Raw genomic sequence first — 19,017 nt, 5'->3', positions numbered from 1 at the left:
TACAGCAGAACAGCCTTATGTCAAATTGCACATCTTCATTCATTAGTATATCATTAACTCAGTATCCTGAAGTTATGAGTGGAGTATGACTATTACTTGTTTAGAATAGGATATTCTGAGTATAACAACAAAGTAGAACTAGATATCAATTTTATATTGTATACGTGTTACTGGAAAAGTATGTAAAATTTATTCTTACTCTAAGATACAGCCAAAGGGGAAAAAAAACTACATTGAACTACTCACTACTCTTCCACATCCATACCTTTATGATCTTCAATCATCCAGTCATACAAAGAAAATTCCTAGCATCCAGACTGACCTCTACCTAAACTTTTCAGGTCTCCTTTCCTCATCTAAAAGATGGAGATAACATATATAGAAACTTATAATGCTGCTATGAGAGCAAATGGGACTCCTTTGTTACTCGATATTAAAAGACATGAGGCACCAAAAGATTTTCTCAGTTCCTTTTCCTGACTGCAAACCTATAGGACAAAGTAAAAAGTAGGGTCAGTAACCACTGTGGGCAAAAGAAAAATGAACCCAGTGTATACAGAGCTACAATATCTAAAAAAAAAAAAAAAATCAACAATTTCCTATTACTTTGAGTCCCAAGCTTACTGTTCAAGTGAAAAAGGCCTGTAAAAGTCAAACCTTTTATGAAGCATTGCCTGAAGACAAAATGTACCTTATTATCTCCTTGATGCCTAAGGGCAAACACTGCAACTACAGGTACTATAACAAAAATGTTGTCCTTTGGGTCTGTACCATACCACTTTAAAATCAAAGAGGCCTGTTTTATTAGTAAATGTCTATTAATTTCCCTTGCTTGTCAGTTATCTTGCTTTGCTGATAAAGAACTGGCCTTAACAGACCACCTCTTCTTATTTGCTATATATCCTCTGTAGCCTTACATCATGAATAGGGCTGAGTTTAAATGAATATGGTAGCAATTGTGTTACTTTATCCATCTTGATCTTTGGCTGTGTACATTAATTTTCCCATATGGGCCTTGCTTGGAGACAGAAGTGTATGTTCCAACCTTACAGGTATTGTGACCTGAACATTGAGAGATCAGAGGCTTTTTGTTCACTTCAAGGTTCTTGAGTATAGTAGTTAATTTTCAAAACAGTTAAGTATGTCATAAATGAGACTAGATCTCAACTTTCAACTTTCTAAAATTATGTCCTTGATTATATACTGAAATCTCCCAAGGTAAAGTATTAAATGAAATTTTGGCTTATTCTTCAAAGTTCAAACTTCATACTAAACCACGACATATATGCAAAAATACTTACACATGATATTTTGGGGGGTATGTATGCACTGAGACCTCTGAAATCTAATAAGCTTTCTCTCCTCTCAGTTGTTCTTATAAGGCATTTGAGTTCTTTGCTCAAAAATGACTTAATACTTCTTTCACTGTGTTCTCCTCAAAGGAGCACCACAAAAATGTCATGCACCAGTTGAACTAAAAGGAGCAAAAATCTTAAGGTTAGATAGATGTCAGGAGACAAGGGATTGATAACAGTCATATTTAGAATTAACATACACAGCTCATGTTAAAAGCAATTCAATTAGGCTGAAGCCTCTGACAATATACTTTTTAGTTTTCAAAGAAGCTGTATCAATATAAATAAATGGATGAGCTTGAAAGCGTACATCCTCTCCAAATGAAAGAAAAACGATGACTTTATATAATAAAAATCAAATTTGTCTCTAGTAAGGGGGGAAATTAATGTACACAGCCAAAGATCAAGATGGGTAAAACAACACAATTGCTCTTAATTTTAGCAGAGATCATCTTATAGTCCCAAGACAGATAAGCAATATGATTCTTGATAAGGGTACTTTGAATCTTGTGTGTGTGTGTGTGTGTGTGTGTGTGTGTGTGTTTGTTTTCTAAGCTGCAGAGACAAAGTAACATTCGCTTTTGCACTTGGGAGAAATAATTTTGTAAGTTTTAGGAGGTTAAAGCATCACACTTCTTGAAAGAAGCGGATTTAAAAAGAAATGTGTACATGAAGAATATAAATTATTTTCTTTCATAAAACATGGATGACTCTAAGGACTAAGGTTCCTATTACTTTAGGAGTTACAAGAGATATTCATAATGCCCTATATTCCTAAATCTACACGTTAAAACCTCTAGCTGAAAGCACACGTGGAAATCTAATCTACCCCTTCATTTAAAAAATCTCTTACATTGGAATATGACATATATTCAGAAAAGTGTTCCAATCACAAGCATATAGCTTGATGAATTTTCACAAAGAATAATCTATATAATTACCATTCAGATGAAGAAATCAGGACACTATTAAATTCTATAGAATCACCCCTTCTTGTGTTCCTTCCTAACAATGATCCCTTTTTTTCCCCAAAAGTGATCCTACCATACTGACTCTAACCCCAAACGTTTTTCATTTATTTTAAAAAAGGTCATATAAATGGGAGACAATGCTACTTACTCTTGTGTTTGATTAATTTTGCTTAATATTATATTTGTGTAATTTGTCTCTGTTACTATTTGTAGCAGTATTTCTTCTATGGGAATATACTATTTCATTGTATGACTATGTTACCATTTATCTACCTTACAGTTTAGATTATTCCCAGTCTTTAACGAATATAAATAGTGCTATGTGAGTAGCTTTTGATGTAAACATGGAAGCATTTCTCTTAAGTATATACCTACAAGAGTAATTGTGAGACCAGGTGGATACACACCCAGCTTAGCAAACACTGCCAAACATTTCTCAAAAATGGCTGTATCAACAAGGAAAAGAAGAGCTTACAGAAATAAAGTGATTTTGCACATAAATATATAATGATTTAGAAGAAGAACCAGAGATAAATTCTGGAACTTATAATGTGCTACTACTACTACTCCTTTCTAAACATTTTAGATAATGCTTAAGGTAATCCAAGTGAGAAGACTTATTATTTGAAACAGAGAAAGACAGAAAAGAGACAAATTCTAAATAAAGCCAAAAGACCTCTGCATATTGGATCCTGAAACAGAAATCTGAGGGATTTTTGTTTTGTTTTCTACCTTACCAATTAAATATATAAGCTAAGACAAGTAACTTAAATAAATTTGCCATGCCAAAACTTTTTTTAACTGTTAAATGACTATGAAAGAAATCTTTGAATCCTATAAAAATAGTAAAGACTTAGGCAAATGAAAAAATATACCCATATAAAACACGCAGACACCTGGGAATATCTTTCCCCAAAGCAAGAAAGTACAGCAAAGATGAGTCATTTCCTATTGATGATAATAAAAGTAATAAGATTATCTAAATACAGCTTTATAGATACTGAACATTTTCATCTGTAATTCCTGAGACGACAAAAAAAAATTGTGAGAAAAACAAGTTCTTTTCAATGTTATTTTAGGTTATATGTGATTATTCCAGGGATAAGTTCCTATGGCTACTAACTTTTATACTCTTTCAAACACTAGTTTATGGTGCTCAACAGAAGTCTTTATAGTTTCAAGGAGCAGGCAATAAAGCTTTGTTACTCCACAGTCCATAGCCATACAAAACAGAGTAAAAGCTTATCCCCACAGAGCTCTCCTCATCCAAAAAAAATTTTGCCACTAACACAGGAATTAGTGAATATTATGAATACTAGAAAATTTAGTATCAGTTATACTGTATAACCCACCTCCAAAATCAGAATGGCTTTTAAGAATTAGTACAAAATTTTTGTCATTCTCCCTTTTTCTGTGTTCCAACTGTCTGTTATTTCCTTCACCACTGATTTCTTCCTCCTTGAAAGGATAGAGAGCAAAGCCTCTTCCTCCTTTTAAGAAACAGTATTTGGGGCTGGGATTGTAGCTTAGCGGCAGAGCGCTCACCTCTCAAGTGTGAGACCTTGGGTTCGATCCTTAGCACCACATTAAAAATAAATAAATAAAGATATTGTGCCCATGTATATAACTAAAAAAAAAAAAAGAAAGAAAGAAAAAAACAGTATTCTATGCTTTTCCCCATCTCTTTTCTTTCTCCCTGTGCTCAACTGTCTCAGGAATATGCCTGCTTCTGTTTATACACCATATGACAGTATTTTTGATAAACTATCAGAGGTGCTCTGTACAGGAGACCACAGCAATAGTTACAAAAGCAAGAGTCCATCACACCTGAGAGGGTCAGAAAAATCTTCACTAATTATTTTTACTTAGTCTTGAAAGAATAGCAGGTATTCACGATAGCATGATCATATTCCTCCATTTCACAAAGTTAACTATAAATAACCATGACTAGAGGAATAATTCTCAAAAAAAGAGAACACTGGAAGTATCACTTAAATAACTTCTAGCATAGTAATCCGGTTCTTATTCATTATCACCAAAGAAAGAGAAAACACACACTGCTACATTAATCCCCAAGCAATCCATACCAACACTAGAGTCACAAAGATAAACCTATTTAGGTTTTCATAGCTAATTTTGGTAGATATTAAAGAGAAATAGCAAGTCGTCAAAAAGAGGGTATTGTTTATTAAAATAAGGCAGTGTATTTGATCTTATTACAGTATTAAAGCAAGGTATTATGTGAGGAGTCCGCTTAGAGAAGCCAAATCACTTGTTCAGTAAATGATTATATTGGAATGTGGCATTTCTGCACACCAAAATGGAAAAAAATCTTAATTTGGTATTTATCAATAATGCACTGCCAAAAAATAAATAAATGCGAAGGCTTTTATTCTCTGGGGAACTAATACCACCAACAACATTCAATGTCCCATTTATAGCTTTATGTGAAATCATTATTTAACAAATAAGCTTGTGGTAAAATATGAAGAAAAATATCTTCAAATATCGAGAGGATGAGGACCTTTACTAGGAACCATTCAGTACAACTGTGCCTTTAATTACATAGCTCAGATCAAGATCACACAAGAACCACACAAACAACAATATCATGATTAAAAATGACTGTGGAAAAAAAATTAAAAAGTGAGAAAGTGGCTGTCCTTCATTTTATACATTTTGAGAAGAGAACTAGAAAGGTTAATGATATGCCCCAGGTCACCAAGCAACTTTGAGACATAGCATGCTTTCTAGATTTCAGATATCACACTCTTAATAAATCCTACTCTATTTTCAAAAGTAGTATACCCCTAAGATAATTCTGAAGATTTATTTCCTCAAGTTTCAGCATGGTTGTTCATTTTCTACACATTTTTGCTAAATCCTTACAGCCACAAGAGATTAGTACAAGCAATTGTGACTATAAAAGAAACAGGAAATCTAGCTAGATAATGAGGTGAAACTATATTTCCAGGATTATGTAACTTCTATGAGTCAAAAGGCAATATAGTCTATTGATCATTGCTACAACTATTTTTTTCAGATCTCAGTTTAAAATATCTAAGTCATAAGAATATTTGATATTCCGTTAGCTAAAGCAAAAGCAACTCCATTGTACAGTTCAAGTATTTCCTTGATAAAGAAAGTTTTCATTAAAAAAAGACCATTATTTCCCCCAAACAATTAAATACTGGGTCTCCAAGAAATGTTCCTAAGCATTTCATCTTCATATGTCTCTTCCATTCTGGATACTGTATATAATATATTTTAGGCAGATCTTAGATGTGCACTTTAACAAAAAGCTGAATTAGTTTTGGTTACTGCTTTTGTTCTTTGTTTTATGTGGTACTGGAGATTTAACCCAAGACCTTCACACATGCTACACAAAGGGTCTACCACTGAGCTATATCCCCAGTCCTTTTTTGTTTTTATTTTGAGATGAGGTCTCTCTAAGTTGCCAAGGCTGGTGTAGAACTTGGTTCTCCTGCCTCAGTATCCCAAGTACCTGGAATTATAGGGATGCACCACCTTACCTGGCTGAATCAGGTTCTTGAGAGGGCCATTCCAACTTTATTTTCCCATACTCATACTTAAAGACAATTTATTTTTAGAACTACTTTCAATGTACAAAAAAAATAGATAATCAGTAATCATCATTTCTAAAATTGAAAACCCTCATTATCATTAAGGCTTCACTTTTCTGGGAAATAAAGATATTTCCATTAGCTTTCATTGTCTTCTCCCAAATTTTAAAAAAAAACCATGACCTCTATATTACTCCTTTTTAACAACATGTTTACTGTATGATACAAGAAATAAAAACATTGAGTCCACTCTTTCTCACACTTTCAGTTTCTACATGCTAATTCCTTAAAATAGCTTATCAAGAGGTAAGACCACACACTTGCTGGCATATTTAGTTTGCAAATACCACTTTCTTTTATCATTAAAGTATCTTTTGTATATCTTACAGGTCTGGCTCAAAGAAATGCTCTAGACTGAATCTCACTCAAGTATCTCAGAAGGAAACATCCTAAAGCAACACAATAATTATATTTAAATGAGATTAAAGAGAAAAATTTACTTTAAAATTAAGTACAGAAGTCATTTAAAGCACAGACACTGTAGAGAAACCTGACTATTCCATCACTTATTTCTTCTTACATATCATAAAATTTTGGGTCTTCACCGCTTTGTCAATTCTCTTCAAATAATAGGTCTATTTCCAAGGGGAAAATGAAAAGTCAAGAAAGCTTTCATGTCTCATCACTTTCATTTGAGAAGAAGCTGGGTGCAGAAAAATTGGTTCAAGTTAATTCCTTGAGATCTATCAGTGAGCCTGAACCTCTCACTGATGCCAGTTCTCAGTCCTGGCTACAAACTGGCCGCACAGCTCCCTGGTCTCATCACTCTTTCTAGAAGCCACCTATCTGCACACTCAGAGGAGGGTGGTGAAATGAAAGCAGCTCAACTATTAGAGAATAATGAAGCACAGCCTCTATCCAAAGGTCATGGCTCAACAGCAAAGCCATGTCACCTGCAGATCCTCTTTTTGTTCCTAGTACAATCCTTAGGAGGGTGATACAGAAATTAGACCTTCTCTTGACAAGAAAATCCCTCCTCTTTTCTGGATGCCAGAAAACAAACACACAGGAAAAACATGAAAGAGAGAAAGTAGAGAAGCCAGGAGCTTGTCTCAAGCAGTTCACATTTGAATTCACCCCCAATGGAAAAACCGAACTCTTGTGGCCTTCACAGTTTATTTCCCCAGCTGATACAGTATTAAAACCAAATACAGCTGGGCAAGATAGTGCATGCCTGTAATCCCAGCAACTAGGAAGGCTGAGTCAAGTGCACCAAGTCTGAGGCCAACCTCAGAGACCCTATCTCAAAAACAAACAAAACCATGGGCTGGGATGTAGCTCAATGGTACAGGTAGGCCTTGCCTAGCATGCACAGGCCCTGTGCTCAATCCCAAGTAACACATACATACATATTCCCTCCCTTCCTCCCCCTGCCCTTACATAGGGGAATGAAAGAAACTGTTTGTTTCTAAGAACAAATCCAGAGAACAGGCTCAGCAGTGAGTGTGATATTTTACAGCTCAAATAATTATGAAAAATTAGGCATAAAACATCTATTGAGTATAAAAAATGAACCATACTGAATAATGCAATTTTCACTTGAAATCTTAAGGGAAATTTGTTCTAGAACACTCCATAAATACCAAAACCTAAAGATACCTAAGTCCCTTATATAAAATGGCATATAACCTACATACATGTTCCTGCATAAATAAATCATCTCCAGATTATATATAATACCTAATACAATGTAAAATTCCATATAAATTATTAAACTTCATTTTTAGGGAATAATGGCAAGAAAAATTCTCTACATGTTCAATACAGATGTAACCATCAGCTTTACTACACTTTCATCTCTGGTTGGTTAAAATCTGTGGACATGGATACAGAGAGCTGACTGAATGAATGAACACACACAAATATACACAAAGGAAATGTGTAACAGGGCTTTCTTTTGGCTCTAGAATGTGTCTTTCATTTTGTATACTTTTATTTGCAGAAATGAATGTTAGTGAAACAAAAAAAGACTTATTTTTATGCTGAATATGCAATATTTCTAAATATCAAGGGCATTCATTAGAGTTAATATTTTCTTGTTAATTTTAAATTCTTCCAACTATAGCTCCTAAGATCTCATTTTCCTGGCATAAGAGTTCACATTTCCATTTTAAAAGCATATGCAGAGGTGACCACCTGCTTTAGCAGTCAGGCTGTACATACTGGGGCTTTCATTTTGAGGAACTTTTGAAGAAAGAGTGATATTAAATACTGAATATAAGCAGTCTTTTCATCTTACACTATACAGTAATTGCTTCCCACTTCATAATTATAGCATGAGTTACCATCTCTGACTTGCTTTCTAAGTGCTATGACCAGCATAGAAACACACACACACACACACACACAACAAAGAACTTTATGGACTTACTCAAGGGAGTCAGATCTTTGGTAACTGCCAAGAAGAAATCATGGCTAGTCAGGCATAGCACAATAAGATACAGCATGAGAAATGACATACATTACTGGGCCCTGGTTCTAGGATATCATTTCTACTAAATGTCTTTAGAATTCAGACACTGCACAATTCTCAGTGTGAAACACCTCAGATAAAAAAATCATGGCAGCTTATAGATGGTGCTTATAATTATACATATATATTTCAGGGAAACTGTTTATAAATATTTGAATATTATTTGCAGAATACAGTGAAGATGAGAAATATAGAGCACTTTCAACTATATTCTGGGAGCTAAATTGTAGCAACCAATGCTCTCAAAGTTACTTACTATCGAGTTGAGTTCAAATAGATCATCTATCTAGTCTAATGATGATAAAGATGAAAATCCTATCAGACCCGGACCATGGAGACAACTATATTCTGTATATATGGAGGCAAAAAAATACAATGGGAAAAGTGGTAGGGAGAGTATAGCAAAGCCCAATGAACAAATTATTTTAGATGTGTTTCATGCTGCATCATAGAGGAAACAAATGAATATGAGAAAGTAAATAAGCTACAAGGACTTAAATCCAACTAGAATGTCCTGGTTTATAAATAAATAAATAATGCATATTGAAAGACAAGAATTTAAACTCTCGTTTCAACATTACAAAAATTGTTTTTATCAAATATAAATCCCTTTCAATTATATCTTAAGAAAGCTGGCAAAAAAATACAATATCCACATATATAAATTCTTACCTTTGCTTGTCTCTTGTTGGCTTCTCTTCTGGCTTCCCTTTCTTTCAGTCTCTTCTCCTAAAAGAAAGATGGGGAAAATTAGCAACATATGAACTTTTATCTATTAGACATAAAACAAATTATTACTGTTTTATTTTTTAAAGCCAACTGATATGTGTAATTTGTTTTTCAGTAAACACTAAAAACACTTACTATGGAACTGGCATAAGTATTAAAAATCACTAAGTATGTGTCAGACAGACCTGGAATTAAATGCTGGGTCCACCACTTACTGGAACTTATTGTGCAGTTTTGAGCTTTATACTTTCTAACTCAAAATAGAATGGAAAGAATTAGAGCACACGGTTTTATAAAGTTGATGTAACAATTCCAGAAAATACCTAAGTGATTAGCACAGCATCTGAGATACTACTGATACACAATGACAGAATAAAAATAAAAGGAAGAAAAATATGCAATCATGCCTATTTCCCTTGTCTTCTATTTGAAATGGAATTTAAAGAAGATATAAAATTCACACCCTGAGGGTTCTTAGGAAAGAAACATTCTTGCAAAACATGTTATTTTCATACTTTGCTTTCCCCATTAGTTTCCCCATTAGTTTTCCACCAATCACAAAATAGGAAATGCACACCAGGATTTTTTTTAAAAGAAAAAGAAACATATATGATATTAAAATTCAAAACAACAGGGGCTAGAAATATAGCTCAGTTGGTAAAGAGCTTGCCTTACATGCATAAGGCCCTGGGTTCAATCCCCAGCACCAAAAAAAAAAAAAAAAAGAAAAGAAAGAAAAAGACATTACTTAGCTAAATAGTAAACAGAAAGAAAGCCATTTTAAAGCCATTTTTAAAACAATCAAAAATCTATCTTCCTCTCCAAACAAAAGTATTAACAAAGAGGCTATTCCTGAGAGCTTCTTTGGAGGTTCTAGCAGGGAAGCACAGTTACTAGTATACCCTTGTCCTAAAAATGGTCCTTTCTCTAACTGGGAAGATGGTCTTCTTCAACACTTCTGGAGGGGTTTACCTAGAACAGTTAAGAAATGGACACCTACCTAGCCAGCCAGATCAGCCCAATCACAGCCAGATTACCTTCATGTCCAAAGAAGCTATTCTTAATCCTAAATTCCTCATATTTTATGTTTTTTAAATGTTAATGAACAACTAGGTCAATGCAAAAAGAAAATAGTTTTCATGTAATAAGAGGAAAATGCAATCATGATTCACTATTGCATTAAACTGAGTCATCAACATGAGAGTGAACAGGGGGTTCTACACTGGGCATTCTTTCATTTCCATTATGCTTTGCACATAAATAACTTCCTTCAGATTCAAAAAACAATCCTAATCCATCACTCTAGAGGTAGAATTGCTAATATGTATGTTTTCTAAGTTTACAGACTTCTTTATGATAAAGTGAGAAGACAAATGTTAAAAGTCTCCAAGAAGATCAAACACTAATGTCAAAAAGAATGGAGTCCACCAGGCTTCTAGATTCAGTTTCTATAGCTTCAGATTACATAGTAAAAAAGCTAAATTCTAAGTGAAGTTGAAAATTCAAATTCAAATGGCTGTTGGTTGAGTTATGTTCCTAAGTATGCCTAATGCTAAATTGTTCTTCTGTGCCTATTCTTTTTCTTCTTTCTAACCTTTGGAAATTATGGTTAGTACTCTGATTTCCAAATAAAGTATACAATTAGCAAGGACATCTGCAATTACAAAATTATACCATAACATTCTAAAGATTACTTGGAAGTTGCAGAAATCAAAGTCAAAGGAAGGAACAAGAGAGCTAAACAAAAACTCAAAAAAGAATTTGACTTGCTTATTGTAAAGTCTTTATTTGGTTACTAGGAGATTAATCCAAAAGCTGGGTCTTCATATGTCATATCTAGTACTTTTTCCAATACATTCTAATAAAAATAAAAATGTTCACATTTGGGGTTAAATAGTAACAGGTGTGACTTTAACAACCCAAGAAAATAATACTAGTATTTGAACAAGCAGCCAATTAATGCAGTAGTTATTATCAAACTCTATCCCTGAATAGGTTCTCTAATGAGATTATGACAAATGTCCTGCCTCTAAAATAATCTCCAACTTTCTTCAATTTGTGGGGAAAAAATAGGTTAATGGATGACTGTTTCTAAATAATTTGCACCCAAATTTTTCATAAACCTGACACCAATTACTGATTTTCTTTGAACATTAGCAGACTACAAAATACATAAATAGCAAAAAGTATTAGAAAAAATATTAAAATAACTAATATTAATTTTGCTTAGTTGCTGGCTCTAGTTTGTGGTTACATGTATTTATAATTTTCTCTCTCTTCTGTATTACCTTCCACTGAAAGGACAATTTAATCCTATTATTAAAAAAAAAGTTTTTCTGCTTTAGATACTAAAATTAAACATAATAGTAATTTTTTGCTAGTCTACAATAAGAATGACTTTCAAAAGTTTTGTTGCTTAACTTACTTTTAAATCTACAGCTATATAAAACACTAGCTACAGAGATCAATAAAATTTTACTTTCCACAAATTTTTATTTGTCCATAAGTACATTATTACCATTTTTGTTATTTTCTTACAAACAGTTACAGTACTTAGTAATTATCAGCATTTCACTATAAACTTGTATTTGAAAACCTATGTGATAGAATTTATGAGATATTATTTTCCCCATTTTATAGAGAAAAAAAGTGAAAGGCCAAAGTAATGAAGTCACTTGGCTGATGTCAAGTACACAGTGAGTAACAGGCCTGGGATTATCCTGGGTCCATGGAGATACTGCAACATACACTCAATGTTTCTTCATTCGAAATGTTCATTTAACTTTGTATAGTCAGTCATATGTAGTATTTTTCTCCCACCAATAGGCTTAGACAAGTGGTGTGTTTCTTTTATTACTAATAGTCTGCTACTATGAATCTTTTCATATTTTTCTGACATTTTATGGACTTAATTAATTTTTGACAGTCTCCTGTGCAGAACAGATAACTGACCACACTTAACAGTCACAAAATTTTGGGTTGTAATTATTCAATAACACATGAGAATATCTGAAAAATGACACTTCAATTTGCAAGTAACCTCACCATCAGAAAAACCCTTTCTATATAACTAAACACTTCTCATTTCTGAGCATTTCATCTAGCCATCTTAATCACAGCAGGAAAACACAATATTGGCAATTTTCTTCTTCTACTGAATTTCAATAATAATTCAGTATAGTCACTAAATGGTATCTTAAATTTCAGATTTCAATATCAGAAATCACATATGCAAAAGTAATCATTTTTGCCTACTGACATTTTCTGACTGTAGTCTCAAATAGATGAGTGACATCCACAGACATTTACAAAATGGCCAAGACATAAAAGGGAAGTGCATTAAAGGCAACCACCTTTCAATACTGGATGAAACAAAAGGAAAATAATTTGAAGTATATCATTAGAAAACTTTTCTTTATTTTAAAAGGTTATGTTAGTACTCTGCCTGAAAAAGAGACAAGAGTAAAGAGTTCTCTTTAAAGTTAAAAGAAAGTAAAATTACAGGAATTCAAAATTTGGGATATATAGATATAAGGAAGAAAGCACCTTTTTTCTTTACTGAGGTAATAAAAAATTTTATAAGGTCGTGATACATCAAAGATAAAAGGTCAGAGTACTTGAAGCCAAAATATAATTTAACTTTATTTTATTCAGTAACTTAGGTTTCCCCCTCAATATCATCTGGTTCAAATGTTTTAAATCCTTTATTTTTCTATTTCATTTCTAAAAGAGTAATGTCACCAAAAACTATTTTCCTATTTCTAGGAGAGTACTAGTATAAAAAACTATTTTAGGCCACACAAAAAGACAAAATTTTATCTTTAGTTCTACCATGCTACAAATGATTAAATATAAGGACAGCATGAAATTCAATAATGAAAATCAAATTCACAAGGGAAAGGAAAACAGAAAATCACATTTCAAGGTACAAAATACTCCCCTTATAGCGATTATAAAGCTTTTGGCCTCACACATACTATAGGTCCTTATCCTCCAGAAAAGAACGAACCATGAAATATGACTTTCATCAGCAGTCAGGACAATGTATTTAAACCTTTTTCACTCTCTGACAATACTTAAATCTATTTGTAGATCTGGAAATAAAACTCATTTTTCAGGAAGTAATGAAAACATGACCCATATGGATGAGGTTGGAGGAACTGTGACAGTTTGGAAAGGAGTAGAGTAGCAACTATCATACAGGGATCAAGGGGATATCTAGCTTTATTTCAGTATTAAAAGCACCTCTTTTCAGGTAAGAAAATTGACTCAAAAAAAGTGCATAAAAGAATATTTATAAGAATCTTAAAGCCTGAAGGAATCCCCTGCTCTCCAAGGACAAAATCCTAGAAAATCTAAATCCTTCCCAGGAACTCAGAACACAGTAAGATTCTTTTGATCTGTTACCTATTCTTTTAAGTTTCATTTGAACAATATAAAAAAGTAGTCTTTTATATATAAATCTGGAATAATTACAATAAGAATGTGAAGACAGAAAAAAATTGATATGGAAACAACAATTCACCAGTTAATTTCTTTGACTATTTGATGAGATACTCTATGCCATGTGGCTGTGGGTATAAAGAAATAGATAAAACAAATGGTTCAATCTCCTGTGACGTCTATCACCCCATATCCTATCAAATTGGACACCATAAGCACCAAACTCTGCTCTGTGCTCATCAATACAAGTCTCCAACTAGTCTCAATCAATATAATCATCAATCCATCTCTTAAACATTATATGGTATTTTTTAAAATTCATAAAAAATTAAAATATAAGTTATAAAAATCTCAAAGACTTATTATAAAGTTGATAGATTCAATGGGGGCAGGGAAGAGACATTGGTCAAAGGATGTAATGTTTTAATTAAACATCAGAAATAAGTTCTAGGGATCTATTGCACAACATGGTGACTATGATTGATAATACTGTATTATATGTTCAGAGTAGAGATGATTTTAAATTTTCATACCACAAATACATAATAATCATTTGAGATGACAATTACCCTGATTTGATTACTGTATAATGTATACTTGTAACAAATCACAACATAAATATATATCATTTGTATTAGAACACATATAATACACATTAGTAAATATCTTAAAATAAGTTAAAAACTTTTTAATGAAAAAAATCTTTATATCCCAGGGGCTGGGGATGTGGCTCAAGCAGTAGCACACTCGCCTGGCATGCGTGCGGCCCGGGTTCAATCCTCAGTACCACATACAAACAAAGATGTTGTGTCAGCCGAAAACTAAAAAATAAATATTAAAAAAATTCTCTCTCTCTTAAAAAAAAATCTTTATATCCCAGTTTAAGACTTTAAGACAAGTATAAATATTAGAGTCATGGTAGAAATTATGTAGCTTCCAAAATTTGGTAGGTGAAAACAGAAATCAAAGACTAAGTGTGATAAGAGAGAGGACAAAATAAGAGAAACAAAATGAATACCTGAGTCCTACATTATATAGGCTGAGAACACATCTAAAACTATAATTTAAGACTGTTAACTTTAAAAGCTAGAGGGAACAACTACTGTCAGGATCATTAAGAATAAATTCACTTACATATAAAATACCTTTTAAATAAAAAATTTCATCGTGAAATATTTTGAACAAGCTGGGTAAAAATTCTAAAAGCTTATAAAATCTAAAATCAATATATATTTAAAAAATATATGTGAAATAGAGAAACATGCCATCAGTTTTATACAGTTTCATTTTTTCCATGCAAAATTAATCAGACACATCATTATTCATAATTTTGCATCAAAAGTTTCTTAACCTTTATCTATCATCATGAAGTAAAGCTTATTCCCAGATTCTAATGTTAGTATTTTCAAAATTCACTGGGGACAGAGAACTCTTCTTAGTACACTTTCATAGAAGTAACAAAATTATGAGTGATAGCCTCCAAAAGTGACAAAATTACATTTGCTCAAAGCAAAACCTCATGCTAGAAGAATACTGTCATCATGGTAATATTAGTAATACAATATTATTTCAACATCAACAATGTGTTCAGCAATTAATTGAAACAAAATAATCTGTTCAGGATTACTAATAGTTTTTTAAGTAAAATTTTCTAACTACTGGAAAATAAGTGAACAAGAAAAAAATGTCATCAAAGCAATATGATTTGTCATGGAGGAAAAATTATAAATGAAAATTCCATTTTCCCCAAAAAGTAAAGGCAATTTTATTCCCATGTCTTGACTGGATATACAGAGCCAGAAGATCTCACTGGTCGTCTAAGACTAACTCCTATTCCCTTGTCATTTTTAGAAATGTACAGTCCAAATTGGTGACTGGTTACTCAAATTGAACTACATAATGCCATACTCAGTAGTCAACTGCAAGTATTCTCCCTGACAGCCCAGTACTGTTTCCACTAACCACCACTACTGCTTCACTATGCCATACAATACAACTTCCCATTTAAAATAATATTCCATGTATCTTCAGGACAGAATCCATTCCATGAAAGTTTGGTGCATAAGTAATTTGAATACCCACACTGTATTTTATACATGTTATTATTATATAAACATATTAATTCCAAAGTGCTCACAAATGTAAATTTTTCTCTTCTTCAATACACACAAATATATGTATACGTAAATGTTACTGTTGAAAATACTACCAAGAAACCAATCATGTGAGTTGAGTATTAGGTAGCATTTACATTAAAGTTTAATGCAGACAACTAATCTAGCTATTTCAATTGTGCCCTATCACAATACTACTTAATTCCCTAAAAGAGGACATTTCACTAATCAATTAATGGAGTAAGGCAGCTATGCCATGAGCTGTCATATGTAGGATATACCCCTTTTATCTGAAATAGAAAGCTTTCACTGATTTTTTGAAAAGACTTGCTCTTTTAGGTACAGAGACACTGTAGTCCGTCCTACTATGGTACTATGTAAAGATCTGGTGATATTTCTTTGAAGTTTATCAGCTCAAAACAACTTTATGCGACCTTGTTGTGAGATAATCCATGAGATTGTTTGAAGCTATGCTATATTTTAACACTGGTACAAAGAAAATTAAAATTAAAAACTCAAAAATAAGTGAAGCAGAAAAGCATAAACATTATATTCAGAAGGCTCGCTCTCAGGTAAGAAAAGGAGAAAGTAAGAGTATGGTATTTCCATTTACTCCTCTTTGCATAAAAGGCCCCATTAAAAGGAAATAAAAGTAGAGAGCTGTCAGGGTGGGGTATGAAAGACAAGTATAGGCACAAGCAAAAATTTTAAATATGCTTTTTTACATCTTGAATTTTGAATCATGTATATTATTCATCACAAAAAAATGCCATAAAATAAAGATACAGATTTTGAACAGTGCCAGTATAGCCACAGTTAACAATCACTTATTTATATTCTTCCTAAGAGGCCTCATATATTTTAACAGATGACATTCACAGTCTAGACTGTGTAACACATGGACAATTAGCCCATTTGACACAAAGTTTCTAAAAGTTTCAGAAACAATATTAAAAATTGGAAATAGTATAACTTCTACAAATGGAAAAGAAAGGGGAAGGAGGGATGATCTTATTTATATTCTTCATATTTCTCTTACTATAACTTAGAAATAATAAAGGGTCAAACCTTTTTACACTCTATTTGCTCCAAGATAAGTACTCTAAGTAGAATGTAAGCCAAAACATAGCAAATTGCTGACAGTCTTCAGTATTTCCAACGATTTTAACAACTTGTTAACACCAAATTTCAATTCAATTTCAAAGAAATTTTAATACAATTTCAAAGGAAGTAATGCAAAAAATGTCTCTCAATAACATAAACATCCAAAAACTACAACCAGTATATTTTTGATTGATTTGTTCTCCACATTTCTGAATGTTTTTCACAACATTCATTTCCCTCCCTAAAGCTATGTTTAATATCTACTTTTTCCTTTTTCACCAAATGCTATTGTGAAATTCTATCAAATGGTCAAGAAGCTATAATTACTGCTCTCTTTTAAAAAAAATTTTTAAAGTGTTCTGGCCCATTAAAAAGTGATAAATTAGTTCAAAGAAGAGTGAAAAACTACAAGAATCTCTCTTGAGATGCTGCTAATAAGGTCCATATCCAAAGGCTTCAGAGGTTCTTAACACAGAATCTAGTATTATGGCAGTGATTCTCAGGTATGATACTGTGCTACTCTGGAATCATTGTCTCAAAGATATGCTACATAAAGTTTTTTAAAAGTGTAAATCTGCTTTACTTCATTAACTAATCTAGTGAAATGTCCACTTTTAGGGAATTAAATAGTATGCTTGATAGGGCAATAATATGTATAACAGAAAACTGCCAAGTTTAAGACTACCAGGAACATGCCTATTTAGAAGCATTCCCTCTTAAAAGGTTTCCACTTTTTTTAAGGCAGTGAATTTAATTTTATATTTATTATCAAATAATTGATATGAAAAGAAATTTAGCTGAATTTAATTGAATCTGGAAGTAATACCAATGTCCCTCATGGTAAAACAAACCTTGGTGAATCCAAACAATGAAATACTACTCAGTATTATAAGGAATAAAGTGGTGTTGATTCACACAACTTGGGCAATTCTTCAGAAAAAAATAATGCCAAACAATAAAAGCCAATCTCTAAAGGCTACATATTGGGGCTAAGAATATTGCTCTGTAGAGCAAATGCTAGCAACATAAGGCCCTGCATTTGATCCCTAGCACTTGGGGGGTTGGAGGGGAGTACAAAAGGTATATATACTGTATAGTTTCATATACAATATACTGAGCAGTTTCATATACAAAACATTCTGTGGTGACAAAAACTATAGAAATGGAGAACATGGGATCTCTCTGTATTACTTCCTACAAGTACACATCAAACAAGAATTACATCAAAATAAACATTTTACTAAAGTCATGTGTCACTAGGTGGTTTCACTATTGTGCATACATTGTAAGTAAACTCACAGAAACTGAGAAGGCTCCAACATCACTACCCCACATAATCTTATGGGACCACTATAATTAATATATGTGGTCCATTATTGATTGAAACATTATAGGACTAGGGATGTAGCTCAGTGTACAGCGCTTGATTCATATGTGCAAGGCCCTGGGTTCAACCCTCAGCACTGCTTTAAAAAAAAAAGGAAAAAGAAAAAAAAACAATGTTATGTGGGGTGTGACTATAATTTTAAAACCCACTAATATTATATGAGTCACCTCAGACCAAAAGCAGATCTATATGACACTATCAGAGAGATGTCAATATTATAAAGACTCTCCTAGTAGAAGAACCAAAGGAACAGATAAAATGATGATAGCCACAGGAAAAAGCATCAGAAAACAATGAAAAAAGTCATATCATTTTTACCTGAGTATTTATATTTCTTTAGGGACATAATAAATTTCACTTAGTACTAATTCAAAATGGAATGCTTACCCGATGCTTTGCCTTAATTTTCTTCCTATATTCTTCTTTGTCAAATTTGTCCTCTTCCTGAAGCCTTTCCTTTGCTTTATCTAAGTTGATACCACCAGTGTCATCATCCTCCTCCTTATCATTCATAGTGGATTTCTGCATCTGTGGCCACTGCTGAACCAACTATAGACGAGAGAGATAAGTATGGAATAAGAAACAGGAAACATTCACAGAAACCCTTTTCTTTTGTGTAACAACTTTAAAAGTTGTTATATGTATACTCGCTTTCTGCCTTATAACTATATTTCTTAAGTTTTCTCACAAACTTCATAATTCAAGTAAGCAAGCCCTCCCCCAATGCCCCACAAAAAGTCCCAGTAGGGGTAAAGTAATGCTGTCATAACCTATTAAGAACACAATAAAACGAAAAT

General features: G+C 32.7%; 1 protein-coding gene across 1 annotated transcript in view; it reads right to left on the bottom strand.

The window, feature by feature from the left end:
• Ddx10 (DEAD-box helicase 10) overlaps nt 1-19,017 on the bottom strand; it is a 269,786-nt gene that overhangs the window by 74,819 nt on the left and 175,950 nt on the right. The window contains exons 15-16 of the mRNA XM_026399028.2: nt 18,608-18,769; nt 9,116-9,172 (exon numbers count right to left, since the gene is read on the bottom strand). Of these exons, the coding sequence (XP_026254813.2) occupies nt 9,116-9,172; nt 18,608-18,769 (219 nt within the window). The remainder of the gene's footprint in view (nt 1-9,115; nt 9,173-18,607; nt 18,770-19,017) is intronic.

Source organism: Urocitellus parryii, chromosome 4 (genome assembly GCF_045843805.1).
Source record: "Urocitellus parryii isolate mUroPar1 chromosome 4, mUroPar1.hap1, whole genome shotgun sequence".
Classification (NCBI taxonomy): Eukaryota; Metazoa; Chordata; class Mammalia; order Rodentia; family Sciuridae; genus Urocitellus; species Urocitellus parryii.
This window is presented reverse-complemented; position numbering and strand designations above follow the sequence as displayed.